Below are 17,486 nucleotides of genomic sequence, written 5' to 3'. Positions count from 1 at the left end.
CTCCCCGGGCTGGGCGGCAGTGGCGGCCGGCAGGGGCATTGGGTTTTGGCCGTCCCCGGGCCACTGAGCCAGCCTTGCATCTTCCCGGGCCGTGCGGCAGGCGGCAGGGGCATTGGTTTGTAGCCGTCCCCGGGCTGCTGAGCCAGCCTTGTTTTTTCCCGGGCCAGGCAGCAAGTGGCGGGGACATTTGTTTGTAGCCGTCCCCGGGGCGCTGAGCCTGCCTCGCGTCTCCCCGGGCTGGGCGGCAGTGGCGGCTGGCAGGGGCATTGGATTTTGGCCGTCCCCGGGGCGCTGAGCCTGCCTCGCGTCTCCCCGGGCTGAGCGGCAGTGCGGCCGACAGGGGCATTGGGTTTTGGCCGTCCCCAGGGCGCTGAGCCTGCCTTGTGTTTCCCCAGGCCAGGCAGCAAGCCCGGCGGGCAGTGGGGGCATCGGTTCCTGCTCGTCCCCGGGCCGCTGAGCCGGTCAAATCAACGGACGTGGAGGTACTGCAGCTGGCTTTTTGATTCGCCGCAGACCTCCATTGACTTCCATGGGGATTCTTGGCAATGAATGGGGCTGATTGAAATCGCTTCAAGAAGCAAGCTGCAGAGACACAGAGAGCTGCAAATGATCTCCACAGGAGATGCAGCAAGGGCAGGAGACGAGAAAGAGTCCGCTATGTCTGTGCACAAGCCCCGAAAGCTTTCTTCCTCTCCCTGCCTTTCTTGCTGGCCCTCTGATGTAAGCATCTGCTGGGTTTCCTCAATCTCCCCCCCCCCGTTTTATTTTAATCCCACCATTGCCTCCCTCTTTCGCAAAGTTGACATTCCTAGGACTCGTAGCTCGCTTCGCTCCTGGAGTCACTTGGCAAAGTTTGAAGGAGAGGCTGCCTGCTCCCACCTCCCACGGAGCAGAACTGCTGCTTCCTCACCTCCCAGCGAAAGAACCCCAGAGAGCTGGAAGGCGTCCTTTCTCCCACTTTCCGCTTCCCATCCTCCCTTTTCCAAGCACCCCTCCCAGAGCAAACCAGAAGCCTCAACTCCAGCCTCCTGCAGCAGGCTGAGATAGGCGAGCCCGAGCGACCGTCTTCTGCTGCCTCAGAACATTCACTGCAGCAGCTCTTTCTCCCCGTCGGCTTCCTCCTCCGCTCCCTGGGAACCTTCGTGCCAAAAGGCAGCAAGAAGAAAGTCCCAGAGAGGGAGAGCGCGGGGTGAGGGGAGAGCAGTCTTTTCCGAAGGGAAGAGAAGCCAGGACTGCAGAGCCGTTCATACCAGAGCTGGATGGGGGGCAGGGCAGGCGCACGTTTCGCCTTAAGCTCCTCTCTTCAATCAAGCCCTGTGTTCTGTGCGCATGCGCGTGCACGCGCGTGTGCGCGCGCACATTTTGCGGCTCCCAGGATTTTTTTTTTGTGAGGGAAATGGATCCAAGTGGCTCTTTCACTGTTGCAGGTTGCTGACCCCTGGCCTAGAGTGATAGTTGATTCTGTTTAGCGTTTACATGCCTAACCTTGGAGGGGGGCGAATTAGCTTTACACCAGACTATTTCATGTACTTACTAAAAAAAAAGTATATAATGCGAATAAACATGTAAGAGAAATTTTCCATAATTTTCAGCCATCACAGAATAAACAAAGCTGAATACATCTATGTATTCAAGTTAGAGAAATATATGGCTCCAAAAAATCTTTAAACACGAAGATTTAGTGATTAAATACAGGCATGTTGCAAGCTTTTGAAATGAGGAATGATTTGGAGACAAAGAGAAGAGGTATATTTTTAACCTTCTCAGGATGCTAGAATTTTGAAGTCATCTAACAATATTTGCTGTGGAGATCTTTATTTACTCAATTTGGACTGATTGAATAAATTATCTATAAATATAATAAATAAATAGATCTAGAGGAGGGAGGCATTAGTAACTGAGGCTAAATCAGTATTTACTTTAAGCCCAACCAAAAACATGTATCCAAATGTGTGTTTGTGGCATTGAGATCAAAACCTGCAAGATGTTAGGCACAGCATCACAACTGAAGTCCCTCACCTGTGCAACATTGCTATGTGTATAAAAAGGATGGAGTTTGGCTGCAATACTTCATCCAATATCTTGCAGATTTTAATACATCTACCCCTGCAGATACCCACGTTAGGATGGATGATTTTAAATTAATTTATTGCACCTTTCCTGTTATCTATGCAGTCCTTTTTGTCACAAATTGCAAAGGAACTGTTTCATTAAAAACACATATGCGTTTTTTCTGTGACTATGGCTGCTCTCAGCAGTGTGTGTAAGAACTTTATGTTTTCTTAGATTTCCTTTTAGGCATAACAAAATACAACAATTAAGATTTTTGAAACATCATTCTAAATCAGAAAATCCTTGGACTGGAGTGAAAAGTTGTATTTGCTTCACTGTTAAGAATCCAGCGACATGCTTTTAGATTGAGGCTTTGTGCACCATGAATGAAATTTGGGAGGTTTTTTTTGAAAACAAACAAGAGTTTAGGGCAATTGTCTTTTTGCACCTGTGGCCACAATATTGATTTTATTGGATTGAATAAACAGCAGGATTAGAGGAAGAAATGGAGAAATGATGAAGAGTTTGGAAAAAGATATTATCTGATAGTGGGAAATAATGGTGAATTTATACTGGCATCTGATAGAAATCTACCTCAGTTGGAATTACTTCTTTAGGTTTCATCTTGTGTAAATTAAAAATATTTAAAAATGGGCAGGATTGTGATGGATCCCAAGAACGATGTCTATGGCCATATTGGTCCAAGACTCCCACATTAGGGATTTCAGGTCTAAAGCATTTAATTAAGTTTAAAATATAAATAACAATATATGCAATGAAATGTTTACAAAGGTGTTAAAGTCAAAATAGACTATCTTGATTCCTGAATATTTTAAAAAAGATTGAGGTCAATTAATTTGGTTTTAATCTAGATTTTATTTATTTATTAAATTTATTGGCAGCCAAACTTACCACAGGTTAACTCTGGGCAGCTTACAAGTATTATTTTGAAATTTCATATCTCAAAGCATTATGCTTAAATGCTATTTCTTTATCTTCAGCTTGGGTTAATTTAGATAATTTAACAACTGGAGAAAAACTTTTTCCATTGAAAAAGGGAATAATTTTGTCCTTGAAAAATTCAGAATTTGTGGCTTATAGAGTTCTGCTTCAACTATCTATCAATCATCTATCTATCTATCTATCTATCTATCTATCTATCTATCTATCTATCTATCTATCTATTGGGCAAGTGTTAACCTGGGCATTTTATGGCCTATGGGTCACATTCGACCCATAAGCAGTCCCAGTCCTGCCTGTGTCCGTGGTGTCACATGGGAAGGGGGAAGGGGGGGCAGCATCAGGGGGCTGGGGTGGCAAAAAGTCAGGGTGGTAGTCTTCCACAACAGTCCCAGTTTCTCATGTGGTCCCTTGGGAAAATTAAGTGCCCACCCCTGGGCAGGTGGGTTGCCTTTGAATGAAAACACAGTTTTAGTAGTGGACTCTATCACTACAACTCTCTCCAGAGCAATCTGTGCCCCTGGCATCTTTTTTACTGCACTTCAACAAAAGCAAATTCTTTTCAAATAAGTCCTTTAAAAAAATAAAAGAATTTTAAATATTAAGTGCCCTGAGCACCTGGTCCGATATTTGAATAGACAAATGGTCCTCATTTTAAACTGTTCTTGGCTATAATCTGAAGCTGTTCCATGAACATGTTGGTAGTGTCCTTGATCCATCTATTCGTCTGACTCATGGTCTGTTTTTCTTCCTTTCCTCAAACTTGCTGAAGATAGCCATTTTTTCTGGTTTATCATCTACTCATTTCACATGATCAAAGTATGTGAATTACTGCTTGCCTATCATCACCTCAACATAAATGTTGTCCAAGACTGTCTGATTCTTCAAGAAGTCCTTATTACTTTCAGTAAGTAGCTCCAAATTCATTATTTGAAGATGTCTTTATTTCTCTTTTTCAGTGTACAGACTTTACAATGCATTATAACTGTTTTGGTCTATTTCCTCTATAGAAATCGTCTTTTCCTTCATTATCTTGTTTAGATTTGGCACTGCCTTCCTCATCAATATCTGCTCTTTACTTCTATATTTATCTTTTTTTGAGCCTAAAAAGATGTTGCATTTAGCATTTTTTCCAAATTGCTATAAAATTGTTACATGTGTCCCACCATTATGAATGTAATAGAGGCTTAGACTTGTACAACAAGTTAATTAGATTTGTGTAAATTTGTTATAATATTGTCATCAGGCGGGGGGGGGGCAGTTTAACAACCTAGCACTTACATAATAATAACCTTGTCTGTCATGTCTTGCTAGCATTCATTTAATATTTTATTCATTTTACCAATGTGAAAATATGTGGTTGGGATGAACTCATTTTTTATGGATAACCTTTTTTACTCTAATTTCCACCAATATGGCATCTGGAAATCTTTCCAAGTTCCCCTCTCCAAGGGAGATGGGTGGTTAAGAAATATGAAAAAGAAACAAACCTAATGTCTGGGAAGGAAATGCAATAGAATCAGGTTTGAGTAATCAGAGCCATCTTTGTTCTTTACTCAGAAGAAAGCCACTTAATAGAAGGCATCTCATATTAAATATTTATATCTCTTCATATAGAAACCTGCCTGTAGAATAATATATTTTTTCTCCCTAAAGAAAAAATGATCTGAAAACTGTCCCTAAGGTAATACTGCTGAAAACAACTGGGAGTCAATGCACTAATTCTAAAACATGGATTTTTTTTTAAAAAAAAAATGCTACTCTAAAATATTTTAGTTAGAGAGAAACAGATTAAACCCAAAACCTACAATAAAAAGGACCATCAAAATCAAGAAGGTCTAAGGGATATGATTTGTTATAAATTTATTTCATCTTCAGAATTTCAGGTTGCACCTTTGCTCCAGCACTTTTTAAAATAGAACATTTCGCTTATGGCAACATCTGCCAAGTTTACATTGAGTCCCAGTCAATGTTCTTAAAAGAGGCTTAGATTAATACCATTAAACCATGTTGTGTTCAGTGTTATATATGACTAGTTTAATTCCGAATCCCCCAACCCACCCTGATTTAGCAGTGTCAAATTTTTACAAAGCTCTTCAATTCACAACATCAGTATGAAAGACCCATATGTACAAACTGTGACCTGATAATCCCAAAATAGTCAGATAGGATTGGTTTTTTTTTTCTCTCCCAGTTGTCTTGGGGGCTGAAGCTGGGGCTAGGGATGAAAACAATAAATCCATGAAGTCTACCAAATATTTATATGGCAGGAAGAAAAATATATAAGCTTATAATACCACATTTTTGTCAATGCCAACAAGTTGTAAATTCATGTTTGCAAATTTCACAAAAGAATCATGAACAACAACTCAGTTTTATACTGTAAGTAATGCTGGATCAATGGTTTAGGATTATCAATCACTGTTGTCATATGCTGTCTGTAACAGTTCAAAAGCATCCTGGAGAAAAATCCTGAAAAACACATACCTTACGGTATATAATAATGCACCTGCATTAACTAAATATATACTGTACACAAGTCTTATCAGCATTTTATCTACCAAAGATGTGAGATTCCACTTTTAAATACAAAGCAGATAGCCAGTAATGTATACTTATAATACAGCCCTCTTTTTTTAAAACCTTGAACAATTTGGTCACAATGCACCTTTCATATAAAATCATTTTAAATTTTATTATTAATATTCAGGACATTAGGGTTGTCAGAACTGGGCTATTCTTCTTTCAATAGCATCTTGAGAACCACTTTTGATAACAAATAAAACTGGGAATGGCATCCAACTTTAGGATGCTGAAACATTTTATCCATAATCCATTCCAGCTCAAAGCAAAAAAAGATGTTACTGTGATGAGAAATACCATTAGGGTACAAATTCAAAACTAAATCTTTCCTCCCCAAAGATTACATCTTTTCTTTTTTCTTTTTGGCTGGAATGTTTAATAAATATATATCTAGAGAGAGAAGGCAACAACTTCAAATAATTCAAACTCTTTACTCAACTCATCCCTCACCTGTTAACACATATTCGATCCATCATGACAGTCATAGACCCATTTCATTGGTATATTTTTAAAAATTATTTTCAAATGGCCTAAAGAAAAATATAACAATACAATAATTTAGCCTCAGTATTACTAACACAAATCTGGTCTCATATGATCAACGGTGTACATTTAATACTGATCATATATTGAAGTCTGTGTTGTTGCCACTGCACACTTAGTTAAGGATTGGTGAGATGAGCTTTGATTCACTGTCAAGTGATACATTGACAAATTCAGAGCATACTTCCCAATCCTGATTATAACCACCTCATACTTATTTATAATGTTCACACTGAAGGAGCACCAAAGCAAATCTGGTACTCAAAAGTTGCTTACACCAGGAAAAAAAAAACTTCTTAGCATTAAGGACCTCTATTTTCATGGCCCTATTCTGTATAAACATTCAACTCAAGAAGATGTGCAAAAAGGAGAAAAAAAATAAAGTCAAATTACATCATAGTTATCCGAGGAGAAAGATGTTACACAAACTCATAAGAAAATGACAATCTTTTTTCTCTTTTACTATAAATACATTTAACAGTTTAGCAGAAACACAAGCTAAATTTAAGATTGTTCACATTTGAAATTGTATCACTCTCTGCTAATGATAAATAAGGAACAGGTCCTGACAATGGAATTTGGACATAGCAATTTTCATCAACAGATCTTTTGAAGACTGCTTTAAAGGGTTAAAACAATGATTTTTTTTAAAGTTCTGAAAAGTCCATCTGTTGTCCAAACTTTGGATTGAAGTCCTTATTTTTTTTTACTTAGAGACAGATATATACAGTGCTGTTGTAATAATGAAACAAATGTGAAATCTACTGTAAAGTTGCACAATACAGAAAACTGTTGCTCCATCTTCTACTACATACATGTGTGACTCCACAGGTTAATTAATGCTGCTTTGTTTCTTTTTGTTAAGTTGGAATTATTCCATCACGTCTAAGACCTCTTTTCAGTTCCAAATCTTCCAGTTTCTTCCATAGTTCTTCACGTTCTTTCTCTTTTTTCTTCTCACTAGCAAAATTAAAAAAATAACGGCAATATTTTAACACCTACAAAGCCACTACAAAAACAAAACAGTATTAGAGTAAATTATGCACCAAGTATCCAATGTTCTCTGAAGAATTCTAAAACTGAATATAAAAAAGAGAAACATCATAGTAACATCATGGATTTAAATAACAATACAAGCAAATGGTGCCTTGTAATATCCAATTATTTCAAATCCAAAAGTTGCATCATTGGCAACTTTACTCTCATAATGTATCTGAATTTCTTCACTATTGAATGATCCAATTAATCTGCCATTTAAATGTATATATTTTTATAATGCCCTAGAATGAAAATTAATACAAACACATATCAAAACTATAGTATTGTACATTCATCTGAAATCTCAGAACTTTATTTTAATAAAAACCAAAGCAAAAAAAAGTTTGCATCTTATAGCTCATCAATGTTCTGTATTTATAATTACCACATAGCTGTTAAAACCTGGTTCAAAAAAATATTGTGGTTGGATTTGTAATAATTGAAATGTTGACTTTATTTAAAAAAATAATAATAAAATAACAAACCAACCAAACAAGCGAAAAATCATTCTTAAATTATAAAATAATTTCTTTGATTCTTATGTAAAAAGGATATATAGTTTTAAAATATATTTGATGGAAAATCAGTGAAAATTAATTTTAACAATCTGAGTTTATCTAATATAAGATTCCAGCAAAGATGCCAAAAACATGCTTGACATCCAAGGTTATACAATTTCTCTATAAATATAAATCAAGTTTACAAAATGATTAATATTACATTAATAGCATCTTTTTTATGAGTTTTCCTAGAATTTTCTGCACATTAAATATTCTGTCTAGTTGAAAGAAAAAGTTAATAAGCAAGCATAATACGGAATAAATTGGTCTAAAGTATAAAGGTATAAGGTATAAAGCGCACATAATATTAACAGCATCTATTACCCCACTAATTACATTTCATATTTCTAAATTTTAAAAAAGCAGTGAGCTATGAGAGCCTGGTAATCGAATTAAACAACATTGTGGCCTCCAAAAATATGTGAGAGGCTATACTAACCTAACAAGGCTTGATGACATACAGTACCCTTCGCTTTGCTTGTGGGAACCCCGAGTCTCACAAAAGAAACGACTTTCACCAAGTCGCAAACTGCCCAGAGTTCCCGAAGTTTCCTCATTAGTTTCACCTGCTGCTTTGGATAAGCTGAAATTTCAGACAAAAGATGAACTATAATTGGAGAAGGATTATTAAGGAAAAGACAGAGAAACATTTTATCTAAGGTGCAACTAATGATTGTATGAATGGCACTTCTTCTAGATCCTGCAGTGTCAAAGCCTTGGATGTATCAAGATAACAGAAGCCGAAAAGCAGGACTGAAAATGTGTCACTTTGCTCAGAGATTTCAGTAAATGATCAGGTAGAAATCACAAGAGTTAGTGTCAAATATTTTCTCCCCTTACCAAAAAGTCTACTATATTCTGAACACTATCTTCAAGCAAAGTGATGATTAAATTGTTGAGGGATATATATATTTTTTGGTAACTGTATGATTTTTATTAGGCCTAAATTCTTGATACATGTAAGTCTTTAATAACATAGAGCCAAAAGAAGTTCTGTGAGGAATGCAAGTTCACAAGCTACGCAATGGGTACTGTATCTCATAAAGGGAGAAAAAAAATAACCATTTATGTCTTGCAAGGGCCAGGCTAATGAGCATGCAGGGAGAAAAAATGAGGCATTGCAATCAATTGTGTGTGAAAATTATGCAATTACTGCAGGGAGGGAAGGAGGGAGGGAGGGAGGGAGGAAGGAAGGAAGGAAGGAAGGAAGGAAGGAAGGAAGGAAGGAAGGAAGGAAGGAAGGAAGGAAGGAAGGAAGGAAGGAAGGAAGGAAAAACTGCAGGTTTTATGCAAAGCTGACAAAAAGCTTTAAAAAGTTACCGCTGGCGATCTGACTTGTAAGTTGCTGTGAGCTCATCAAACATGGCACTATTCATTTCCATAAATGCCTTTAGCACATTGTATACTAATGCCACAATAGCCCTGTAAAATATGAAAGAAACTCATCAAACCGCTCAAAAAGGTTAGAAAACATTTTGTAGTAATTTGTTCTGTGTTCATGTTTGCAATATTCAAATTCCTTTCATTTCACTCGGAAAAGGTAAAGTATTCTAATCTAATCTCAAAGAGTTTACTATTATAGAACCTTTGAGACACCATTATTTCTCATTTGAATGACTCATGTCAGCTCCCATACCTACAATGTTTTGTGCAGGGCTTTTTTTGTCATAGAACACCTTTTTGGGATGGAACCTTGTAGGATAGGCAAGGCGGGTTGTATTACGTGTATGAGTTCCGGCACCTTTTTTAAAAAACAAAACAAAAAAACAAAAAAAGCACTGGTTTTGTGCATCTACATGTTCATTATTAAAAATGATTAAACAAATTTTCCAGATGTACTGGCCATAAAAGACAATAATTTTCTTTTGAAATGACTTTTCACTTCCTTAAATCTATCAGGATTCTATGCTAATTTTCTGCAATCATGGCCCAATACTGGAAAAGGAAATTTATTTTATTTTATTTTAATAAAATAAATACCTGTCAATATTTTAATAATACTGACAGGTACAAATTAGAAAAACAGAAAGAAGATAAAACAATTATTTGAAGACAAAAAAGAAAAAAGTCTTACATATAAAATTGTATTTCCCACACTATATTCTTTTATAATGTGATGCCTCAGGAGAAAAAAACTTTATTATAAAAATAAAAATACTGATCGCACCTAAATGTAGTTGGGCACTATTCTGAAACTTTAGTTTCACATTCTTCTTCACAAGTTTTCTTTCACAGACATTTCTTATTCAGTTCCTCAAAGTCATTTTTTACTGCAGAGCACACTGACTAAAACAACACCTTATGAAAAGCATTGTGAAGATTTTTGTAAAAATAAACCCAATCAGGTTCCATCCCAAAAAAATACGCATTTTCAAGTAGCAAAGGGGCACTTTATTCTTTGTCAGATGATTAAAATAATATTATGATCTACATATTCCCTAGTTGGTGCTGGTCTGCAAACTACTGAATAAGTATAGTAAACTACTGATAACATTACCACCATTCATATGTAGTTCTCCATGTTACAATACAAAAGAAAGCACTGAATTCAAAAGAATAAACAAATGTACTGAAAAATCAACAGCAACCACAACTTACGGATTCCAGTGTTCTTTGGAAATCCTGTATAGACTGGAAAACATGATAGGAAGTATTACATTGGAATTCTCCTCTATCAAACTCATTATGTATTCATTATTCCAATAGTAAAGTGCTCTTTCAGCCACCTTGAAATAAAAACATAGTATTATTTTCAAAACTGTTTATGTTTAATTGCAAACAAAAGCAAGTAAAAAACCTGCCCAAGAAAAAAAATTATAAAGGTAACACCAACTGATAAAAGCAGGAATTTGCTTATGTATAGAGTAGTTTTCTTAGTTCTCTCCCCCAGAAATCTGATAAAGAAGTTTTCTCAACCCGGGCAGAAATTTTTGGTGTGCAAGCATGCATGCTGTGAGTGTATACTGGGCCATAATTGTCTGGCCCTTCAGCTTGCATTACAATACTGCATCCGCCATCTTGCCAGTGTTGACCCCACTCCCCTATGTTGGCAGGGAGAGAGAAGAAAGAAAATTAAGTAAGGCAATTTCCAGTCAAAATTATTAGCTCAAACTTAGAAGGGGGTAAGAGGCAAGGACCAAATTCTTTAGAACCACAACTGAAACATCATAAATTATTTCCTATTCCAGATTATTGACTTCCAGGAAACTATCAAACTACCCCTCCCTCAGAATGGTTGGACTGGAATATACCAGAAGAAAAATGGAATGTTCCACAGAAATCAAAACATTACATCCTGCTAATTTTGTACATTTCTAATTAAATGCTCTTAATTATTTCTCTCTTTGGGGACCTGAAATATTAAATTATATCTGATGGAGTCTACTGACATAGAGAGACGAAGAGTTTACTGTACTTGGCAAATGACGCATTTTTCACAAACTTATATGAATTTTGCATCTATCACTCTTCCCTATCCTATTAATTTTCCATGCTAACTGAGCAATCAAAAACAAACATTTTTACATCTATCTCCGTTTATTTTTCAGTAATCTGTAAGGATGTTATTAGAACCGATCCAATACTGTTTCTTTCATAACAATTTCCTACTAGAAAGATATGAGTGAGAGATGAATATGTAGAAAATTAACATTATTGTCCTTGAAAAAATAATAGCAGCTATTATACTAGTAATATCAGCAACTATTAGTATAATAATTGTATCACACAAAGCCATTTATATCTATCTGACTGAAATCTGTCCTGTCCATCTCCTCATATTTAATTTGTAGTAAGAGAAATGATAGAAATGGGCTTCTGAAGAAGAATTAGATCTAATGAGGATATCAATTCCAATTAAACTTCACATTAAACTGAAGCAATTTAAACCATTCCCCAAGCTCAAATCTGACATAACAGATTTATAATAATTAGTCTCATCTAGTTGCAATACTGACCTGAAAATGAGGGCTGGAGACACACTTAGCTAATTGTTTAAACAAGGGCTCCTGAATTTTGACAAACTGTGAAGGTTCAATCACATCCAATATTTCTTCCAGCTCTCCAAGGAACATGACCTAAAATAAAATGTTAAAAAAATATTAAATATGAAGATTTTTTTCCTTACAACCTATCTATTAAGTTTCCAAAGAAGCATCAATTCAACTGAACTTTTTTGAACAAAAGGAATACTCATTTGCTAAGCTAGCTGTAATTATTGGGCTGTTTCTTAAGAAATAAGTGCATTTTAATTGACAATATCATGTAAAGCATGTTTCAATTTGTTTTATTGTTTTGTATTTCAGATTGGCAACTAATATTAAAAATAAGAGTTTAAAAACCTTTTTTAAGAACATATTTTTACATTTCCAGATGGCATTAAGAAGGTATTATTTTATTCCTACCCCAAATGGGGCCTAATCGTATTGTTTATGTCAAAATCTACACTGGAGTGAGGATGGAAATAAATGAGAAAACATTTGTCATGACATTACAATACAAAATATATTCCTTTGGCATTAGTGGTCAGGAAATTGCATGCAAGTAAATAAGGGGCAATGCAGATTTTGTTACTTCGATAAAAGATCCATTTGTTATGGACAACCATGTCTTTATGTTCCTTTTAGGAATTATATTCTTTGTTGTATTATGAAATACAATTTATTTCTGTCCCAAGATTCCTTTTCTTAGTAATCTATTTTAAATAGGAAAACAGTCTAAGCTCATCAAATATACCTCTTTTTGACTGCAAGTTTTCGGCCAGAATTTCATTAAACCTCTAATGACCTAAATTAAAGCAGAAAAAGTAAACAGACCAATTAGAAATCTGCAAAATCTTTATTCAATATTTTAAAATGTTTATCTATGTATTTCTTATATTTACAGGTTCTGTGAGTGAAGGGTCTTTCTCTAGAAACTGCACAATGCAATACGCCAACTGCAGAAACAAAAGAAAACATGAACATTAAAATCTTTAATTGAAAAAACAAACAAATATAGTTGTAAGTGATTAAACTTGATGCATAGTTTGAATAATAACTAGTGAGGGCAGAAGTATTTCTTGGTTCTTTCATTCTACTTTTTGCCACAGTGTCTTCCACCTTTCATTAACTGCAAATATAGTCTGGGGGATTCCTTTAAAACAGAACAAGGAGCAATGCACAGAGCTGTAATACCAAAGGACAGATTAGGGATTCCTAAGATTCTACACTTAGGCAAGAAAAACCAAATGTACAGATATAGTATAGGGGGTACCTTGCTCAATAGTAGTAACTGTGAGAGGGACCTCGGAGTCCTAGTGGACAATCATTTAAATATGAGCCAGCAGTGTGCTGCAGCTGCCAAAAAAGCCAACACAGTGCTAGGCTGCATTAACAGAGGGATAGAATCAAGATCACGTGAAGTATTAATATCACTCTTCAATGCCTTGGTAAGGCCACACTTGGAATACTGCATCCAGTTTGGTCACCACGATGTAAAAAAGATGTTGAGACTCTAGAAAGAGTACAGAGAAGAGCAACAAAGATGATTAGGGGACTGGAGGCTAAAACATATAAGGAACGGTTGCTAGAATTGGGTATGTCTAGTTTAACGAAGAGAAGGACAAGGGGGGACATGATAGCAGTGTTCCAATATCTCAGGGGCTGCCATAAAGAAGAGGGAATAAAGCTATTCTCCAAAGCACCTGAAGGCAGGACAAGAAGCAACGGGTGGAAACTAATCAAGGAGAGAAGCAACCTAGAACTAAGGAGAAACTTCCTGACAGTTAGAACAATTAACTAGTGGAACAACCTGCCTCCAGAAGTGGTGAATGCTCCAACACTGGAAGTTTTTAAGAAGAGACTGGACAGCCATTTGTCTGAAATGGTATAGGGTTTCCTGCCTGAGCAGGGGGTTGGACTAGATGACCTCCAAGGTCCCTTCCAACTTTATTACTACTACTACTACTACTACTACTACTACTACTACTACTACTACTATTATTATTATTATTATTATTATTATTATTATTATTATTATCTTCCTGCATTGCCTTGTCTGTCTATAAGTGGGCTGTTTAGGATATAGGTCCTATTTCACTACAAGTCATACTCTGCTGCTAGAAGCAAGACTACTACACATTTGGTCTAGATCACATTCCACAGTTCAGGTAGTTCAGATAAATACCAATCACGATGACTGATGTACCATTTAAACCAGAGGTGGGGAACGATGGCCCTTTTATGACTTGTGGACTTCAACTCCCAGAATTCCTGAGCCAGCCGCAAGTCATAAAGGGGCCATCATTCCCCACCTCTGACTTAGACAATAACAAAAAGACATTTCTAAGTATATGCAAGTAGATTTTGACTTACAACCATTCATTTAGTAACCGCCCAAAGTTACAATGGCACTGAAAAAAGTGACTCATATCCATGGCAACGTGATCAAACTTCAAATGCTTGGCAAGGGGCATATTTTTATAAAGGTTGCAGTGTCCAGGGGTCATATGATCATTTTTTGCAACCTTCTGACAATGGAGAAGCCAGATTCACTTAACAACTGTGTGGATAATTTAGTAACTGCAGGATCACTTGGCAAGAAAGGTAGTAAAATGGAGCAAAATTCACTTAACAATTGTCTTGCTTAGCAATGGAAATTTTGGGCTCAATTGTGATCATACATCGAGGAGTACCTGTGTACCAGAGCAACTATGTAAATGTGAATTTAATAACATTTATAATTCATCACTAAATAATTTGCCTTTAAGGTATTTTTCCTTTACATTTTTGGCAGCATTAAGCACATTCTGAGATCTATTAGTGGCTTTGTAGAAAACAGATATATGAAAAGCTAGCAAAGCTACATCTGCAGGAATATTAGAAGAAAAGTTTACCAAACAATGCTTTCAATGACTGAGGAAAAATTAGGCATTTAATAATAACAATTATTATCAGCTTAAGAAAAGAATATTATATAACCTAAAGCAGGGCTTTTCAACCAGTGGTACGGGTACCACCTGTGGTACATTGGCACCTGACAGGTGGTACGCGAGCATCCTAGAAAAGTGATAGTGGGGGAGGGGAATAAGCTGAACTGATGGCAGCACCGCACAAACCTGAACGAGAGATGGCTGGAGCTGCAGGGCTGTCAGGGCTCAGAGGAAGCGCCAGGATCAGTGCTTCTTCGGGGCTGTCAGGGCTCAGAGGAAGCGCCAGGATCAGCGCTTCTTCGGGGCTGTCAGGGCTCCGTGGAAGCGCCAGGATCAGCGTCAGGCTCCAGCTGGAGCTCAGCACTGATCCTGGTGCTTCTGCTGAGCCCAGAAGAAGCGCCGATCAGCTGGAATGTTGCAACATCTCCAGGGTCTTGTGATTTACATTCAGATGCTTGGCAACTGATTCATATTTATGACGGTCTCAGTGTCTCCAGGGTCATGTGAAGTGACCAAAACCTGCTGCATCCATCCAGCAGACAGGGGGAATAAAAACCAAACACCACCCCACACCACCCCCACTGCCAATCCTCAACAGAAATGCTCACAACAATGGAAACCTCGGACAGGAGGAAGAGCGCCGCTGGGTTGGCAGGCAGGTGTCTTGCTCGGCTGTGGCTTGGGGGGCACTTTTTTCAGTGCCACTGTAATTTCAAACAGTCACTAAGCGAACTGTTGTAAATCGAGGACTACCTGTACTTTATCACTTTTTTTGTCATCAAATTTTTGACACCTTGCTAGGCGACTGGTGGTACTCGGATATTGCCATATCCTAAAAGTGGTAAAATGGGTGAAAAGGTTGAAAAGCCCTGACCTAAAGTACAAGAACCAATCAGAATTCATGCTGGATATTTCACCCTCCAGGGTCACATCTGACACAAGTACTTAATTTTATAACATCAGAAACAAGTTTATTTTTAGTTCTATCCATTCTCCTTACTGGATAGAAGGAGTTGTTTTTAAAACATAAAGTACTCCTCTTATTTTCTATAGTTCCTCCCATTTCAGATACAACTTTCAACTGACATAGAATTCACCAAGAAATAAATGAAGAAAGAGGAAAAAAAATATAAGTAGAGTATTATGACCCTAATCAAATATTCAACCGCACTCAGCGTGTGGTCCTCAATGGAACTGCATCTACATGGAGGAAAGTAAGTAGTGGGGTGCCCCAAGGCTCTGTTCTGCGTCCAGTGCTCTTCAACATCTTCATCAATGATTTGGATGAGGGGTTAGATGGGGAACTCATCAAATTTGCAGATGACACCAAGCCGGCAGGAATAGCCAACACTCCAGAAGATAGGCTTAAGATATAGGAGGATCTTGACAGACTTGAGCATTAGGCGCTATCTAACAAAATGATTCAGTGGTGAAAAAAGTAAGGTTCTACATTTAGTCAAGAAAAACCAAATGGACAGGTATAGTATAGGTGGTACTACACTCAATAATAGTAACTGTGAGAGGGATCTTGGTATCCTAGTGGACAATCACTTAAATATGAGCCAGCAGTATGCTGCAGTTGCCAAAAAGCCAACAAGTTCTAGGCTGCATTAACAGAGGGATAGAATCAAATTCACATGAAGTGTTAATAACACTTTACAATGCCCTGGTAAGGCCACACTTGGAATACTGCATCCAGTATGTAAAAAAAATGTTGAGACTCTAGAAAGAGTGCAGAGAAGAGCAACAAAGATGATTAGGGGACTGCAAGCTAAAACATATAAAGAACAGTTGTATGTCTAGTTTAATGAAGAGAAGGATGAGAGGGGACATGATAGCAGTGTTCTAATATCTCAGGGGCTGCCACAAAGAAGAGGAAGTCAAGCTATTCTCCAAAGCGCCTGAAGGCAGGACAAGAAGCAACGGATGGAAACTAATCAAGGAGAGAAGCAACCTAGAACTAAGGAGAAACTTCCTGACAGTTAGAACAATTAACCAGTGGAACAACCTGCCTCCAGAAGCAGTGAATGTTCCAACACTGGAAGTTTTTAAGAAGAGACTGGACAGCCATTTGTCCGAAATGGTATAGGGTTTCCTGCCTGAGCAGGGGGTTGGACTAGAAGACCTCCAATGTCTCTTCCAACTCTGTTATGGGGACATATAAACTCTGAATTTCCTACTTTGAAAGGAAATAGCTACAAACAAATAAACAAACAAGTAAATTGCTGTGCTTGATCTATTCTATTTTTGATGACAGAACCCATTCCATTTTTGTTCTTATTCAAATGTGCTAATTTGTAGGGGCAAGAGAGGGCTTGTGACTCCCCAAGCTATATAAAGATTCAAAGTCTTTCTTTTGTAACCTCAGAGCATCTTTCAAACAAGAATGTTACCTATATGATTGCTGTAAATCAGTGACAGTTTTCTATGACTTTAAATAACGCATCAGAAGCATAAAATAGTTTAACTCTTAAAAAATTATGGGAACCTTCTCATCTCTGAATCATACTGATATGGCTTAAATCTATGCAATATCATTCATTGTAGCACAGCTATCAAAACATCATCAATCTTTCTGCTAGGTATATATTTCAGTGCAACATTAAACAACGTTTAAAAAAAAATTAGTACGATCTAGTCAGACCACAATCTTTTTCTACCATGTTCTTAGCACTTATCAATGCAGGTGCAAACTCTGGCACAATTTATTCACTTTAGTTGGCTCTAAACCACATCAGTTTGTTTTCTACGAAATGGATACTGAGCACGCAATACTAGGTAAAAAGATGAGCTTTAAAAGTTGAAGTAACCTGACTTTTAGCTTTGTAAAAATTTTACTT

At 37.2% G+C, this 17,486-nt stretch overlaps 1 protein-coding gene across 3 annotated transcripts in view; it reads right to left on the bottom strand.

Moving 5' to 3' along the window:
- Positions 1-4,849: 4,849 nt before the first annotated feature.
- PPP2R5E (protein phosphatase 2 regulatory subunit B'epsilon) overlaps positions 4,850-17,486 on the bottom strand; it is a 100,944-nt gene continuing 88,307 nt past the window's right edge. For 2 of the 3 annotated variants that reach the window (XM_039319448.1, XM_039319447.1), the window contains exons 9-15: positions 12,619-12,672; positions 12,471-12,521; positions 11,693-11,812; positions 10,335-10,462; positions 9,057-9,158; positions 8,176-8,319; positions 4,850-7,098 (exon numbers count right to left, since the gene is read on the bottom strand). In XM_039319448.1, the coding sequence (XP_039175382.1) occupies positions 6,999-7,098; positions 8,176-8,319; positions 9,057-9,158; positions 10,335-10,462; positions 11,693-11,812; positions 12,471-12,521; positions 12,619-12,672 (699 nt within the window). In that variant the 3' untranslated portion in view covers positions 4,850-6,998. The remainder of the gene's footprint in view (positions 7,099-8,175; positions 8,320-9,056; positions 9,159-10,334; positions 10,463-11,692; positions 11,813-12,470; positions 12,522-12,618; positions 12,673-17,486) is intronic. The other variant, XM_039319449.1, reaches the window with a different exon arrangement.

This window comes from Crotalus tigris, unplaced genomic scaffold, assembly GCF_016545835.1.
Source record: "Crotalus tigris isolate CLP2741 ecotype Arizona unplaced genomic scaffold, ASM1654583v1 scf7180000023598.3388751, whole genome shotgun sequence".
Taxonomy (NCBI): domain Eukaryota; kingdom Metazoa; phylum Chordata; class Lepidosauria; order Squamata; family Viperidae; genus Crotalus; species Crotalus tigris.
The sequence above is the reverse complement of the archived record's forward strand: the minus strand, read 5'-3'. Positions and strand labels throughout refer to the sequence as shown.